The 3207-nt window shown below is 51.5% G+C and overlaps 1 protein-coding gene across 1 annotated transcript; it reads right to left on the bottom strand.

The window, feature by feature from the left end:
• LOC135372332 (uncharacterized) lies at positions 1-1041 on the bottom strand. Its single transcript, XM_064605971.1, has one exon. It carries the CDS (start codon positions 1039-1041, stop codon positions 1-3), a length of 1041 nt encoding a protein of 346 aa, XP_064462041.1.
• Between the last annotated feature and the right edge of the window lie 2166 nt (positions 1042-3207).

Raw genomic sequence — 3207 nt, forward strand, 5'->3', positions numbered from 1 at the left:
CTACTTTTTTGGAGCAGTTATTTTCTGTCGAGGGGTTTTCTTCCTGGCCTCTGCCAGTTCCTTGTCAGAGATGTCTGGGAGCGAACCACTCACAGACAAACCCTTGACAGTCTTTTTCTGTGATTGTGAGCTCGTGCTCACGAATGAGCGTTCCGAGCTCGAGTCATCGTCACAATCCATAGAGATTTTCTCCACGGAGGACGATGACAGTTGTGACACCACAGCTTCAGGTGGCGTCATGGATGTAGTTGGTAAGACAGTGGGTGTGATGTCAGTTTGCGTTTTGGTGGATTGTACCTGTGTTTGTGTTGCGCGTGTTATCATTCTTGGTTTCTCCTTAGCCTTGTCTGCATAAGATTTGTTTCCGAACAAAAATGGTGACACCCTTTTTCTTGCCTCAATGTAACTTATATTAAGTGTCACTTTAAGATGTAGAACCTCTTTTTCGGCTTTCCATTTTGGACAAGACCGAGAATAAGAGGGGTGGTTTTCAGAACAATTGACACAATGTTCAGCACGATCACATTCCTTGGTTTCGTGTCCCTCCTGCCCACAACGTGCGCAACAGGGGCGACCTGTACATGCACCTGCAGCGTGTCCAAAGCGGTTGCACTTAAAGCAACGAAGAGGGTTGGGTATGTAAGGCCTAACGTCGGTTGTTAGGTACCCCACCTTAAGCTTCTCCGGTAGCACCGGTGTGTCAAACGTAAGTATAACGTTCCTAGTGGTGATATATTCGTTGTTTCGTCTGATTTTTATCTTGCGGACGTCTATAACTTGTTGGTCTTTCAAGTTCACCAGAATATCTTCAGCTGGCACATCGATGAGTTCAGACAGGGAAATGACGCCTCGGCATGTATTCAGGGTCTTATGTAGAGACGCTGAGATCTTGTGCCCCATCATCTCTGTCGCGTTCAGAATTGTTTTGCTATCCCTTTCGGATACACATTTGAGCAGTAAGTCGCCAGACCTCATGCGTTTGATCTCTGTCACATTTTTTGAAAGTGATGCAACCGCTTTTTCGATGAAAAAGGGCGACATTTTACCTAAAGGAGTGGGCTCAGGGCCAGCACTAGTCAAGATAATGAACTTTGGTGTGTTGTTTGGCGTGTTCAATAGCAGAGTTTGTAAGCCATCGGTGCGAGGGCGCTTACCGCCCCCGATCAAAGATTTAGAAGAAGATTTTTTACCCATGCGGCATTTAGAGCTGGATGATCCAAACTGTCTCCCACACTTCACGTCCATACATGTGGGAAGGTCCCGGAGTTACTGAAAACCCATCGGCCGGGGTTTGACCAAAACCTCGACCGCCTCCGTTCATGGTTTCTCTCCCTTCACCTTTCATCCCCTCGGCACGGTAGGTAACACCTTGGGACTGGGGGCTGGGGTCCGTGGTGGCGCCACTCACCAAACACCAGCCGAAGCCGGTGCCCCTGCGGGGAAGCCGTTTTGTACGTATGGTTTAGTGCTTCCATTCCCTATCGTCGACATCTTGGTTCCTGGCGGCTTTTATAATTATTTTATCTGGATTAGCCTGGGTTTCACTGTTTCAACTTTATTTTACGACTCCTGGACATTAAGAACTGGATCTGGGTGCCACCAACCGTGCGTTGCCGTATGGGCATCGCATGGCACGCAATCCTGGGCTTTGTCCACCTTTTACCCCCTTTTTTTTCGGGGGACACTTAAGTTTTTAGCCAAATAAACGCCATTCTACTCATTCGACGCTTTTCTCCACGTTCGGATCCTGCATCTCAAGAGAAAATTAAAAAAGTATGGTGTAACGGCGGGGGAATATATTGTGTTCTTTGTGGGGGGGGGGGTGATTGTCGAGTGCCCTCTGTGTGTCTTCTGCGAATTTCGAAGCCTTTTCTTCTGCAGTGTATGCTCGACAATCAGGCAGGCCCACCTCCACGTGGTCCCCCCTGGGCGGGTTCATCTAGGTGAACCCGGCTAAGTGGCCTGCCGCAGGTGTGTTACCCGCAGTGGGGCCAACTTTTTGGTCTGCGAATTTATTGTTAAATAAAGGCGGGTTGAGGCTCGGCCTTAGCCCCACTGTCTTCCCAAAGAGCTGACGGTCCAAGGATGGATTCATACACAGTGGAGTTCCCTCCAGGGGAGCTCAGGTGCCATATCTGCGGAGCAAGATTATCTTCCAGAGAGAAATATCAAAATCATTACCTCAATGACCACCTCACCTCCATCAGTTGGAGATGCTCCAGTTGCAACATCAAAGAGCTCAGCTGCGCCAAAAGTATGAGCTCACATCATACCAAATGCAAAAGGCGTCTTGGTGCCCAACGAGATGTATCACCGATCCCTGGAGGATCGGCTCCTACCGCAATCGTGCCCATGGCCCTTGCTCACGATGACCGGATAACGGGCTCTGCTCCCGCCCCCTTGAAGGTCCCTCGGCTTCAGCGAATGAGTCAAGATCAAGAACAGTTCTACCTGAAGGCACATCCCAAGCTCAGGAACAAGTGACGGAGGGCCCCGCTGCGCGTCAGGGTGCGCGGTCGGGTGGGTGGTTCCCCCGAAGAGGCTCAGCCATACCTTACTTCCCTAAATGCGGAGCCGCGTGCTGCCGCGGTATCTGAAAGAGAACCAAGAGACCCTCAGGGGTACTCGTCTAAGGCCTGCCCTATTACTCAAACTCAGACGGTTTCGTCTCGAGGGCTAGGCGTCCCTGCTGCTAGCCTATCTCAAGAGCTAGAGCTCTCCAACATATCGGAGTTGGCGGAAGCCATAGTGGCAGCAGGGGCAGAACCCCCACAACTTGACGTTCTCTCACCAGCTGTGGTCACCTCTTCTGAGGTGGACTCGGCGCCTCTCGGATACGGCGGTCCAACTGATTTGCTGCCGGACCCGGAGCCGTGCTTGGTCCCTCCTGGACGCGCGCCTGGGGGTGCGGCGGGACCCTTATCTTACGGGCGCTGGACGGACCCAGAAATCGTCGCTCTGGCTAGAGCAGAGATCCAGATAAAAGGCCACCCATACATTAATCGAGCATTGGCTAAGACCTTCACCTCACGATCTTTAACCTCGATAAGAATGATGCGACATCAGGAGCGCTATCGAAACACCCTTCGTAGGGTCGAAGAGGAGGAAGCAACTCAGCAGACAAGAGCACGGCCTGCAAGCCAACCCATGGCCCCGCAACAACGAACTGCATTGTGCCTCGAAGAGGATGCCTCAAGCGGACTTGGC

This window comes from Ornithodoros turicata, unplaced genomic scaffold (assembly GCF_037126465.1).
Source record: "Ornithodoros turicata isolate Travis unplaced genomic scaffold, ASM3712646v1 Chromosome14, whole genome shotgun sequence".
Lineage (NCBI taxonomy): Eukaryota > Metazoa > Arthropoda > Arachnida > Ixodida > Argasidae > Ornithodoros > Ornithodoros turicata.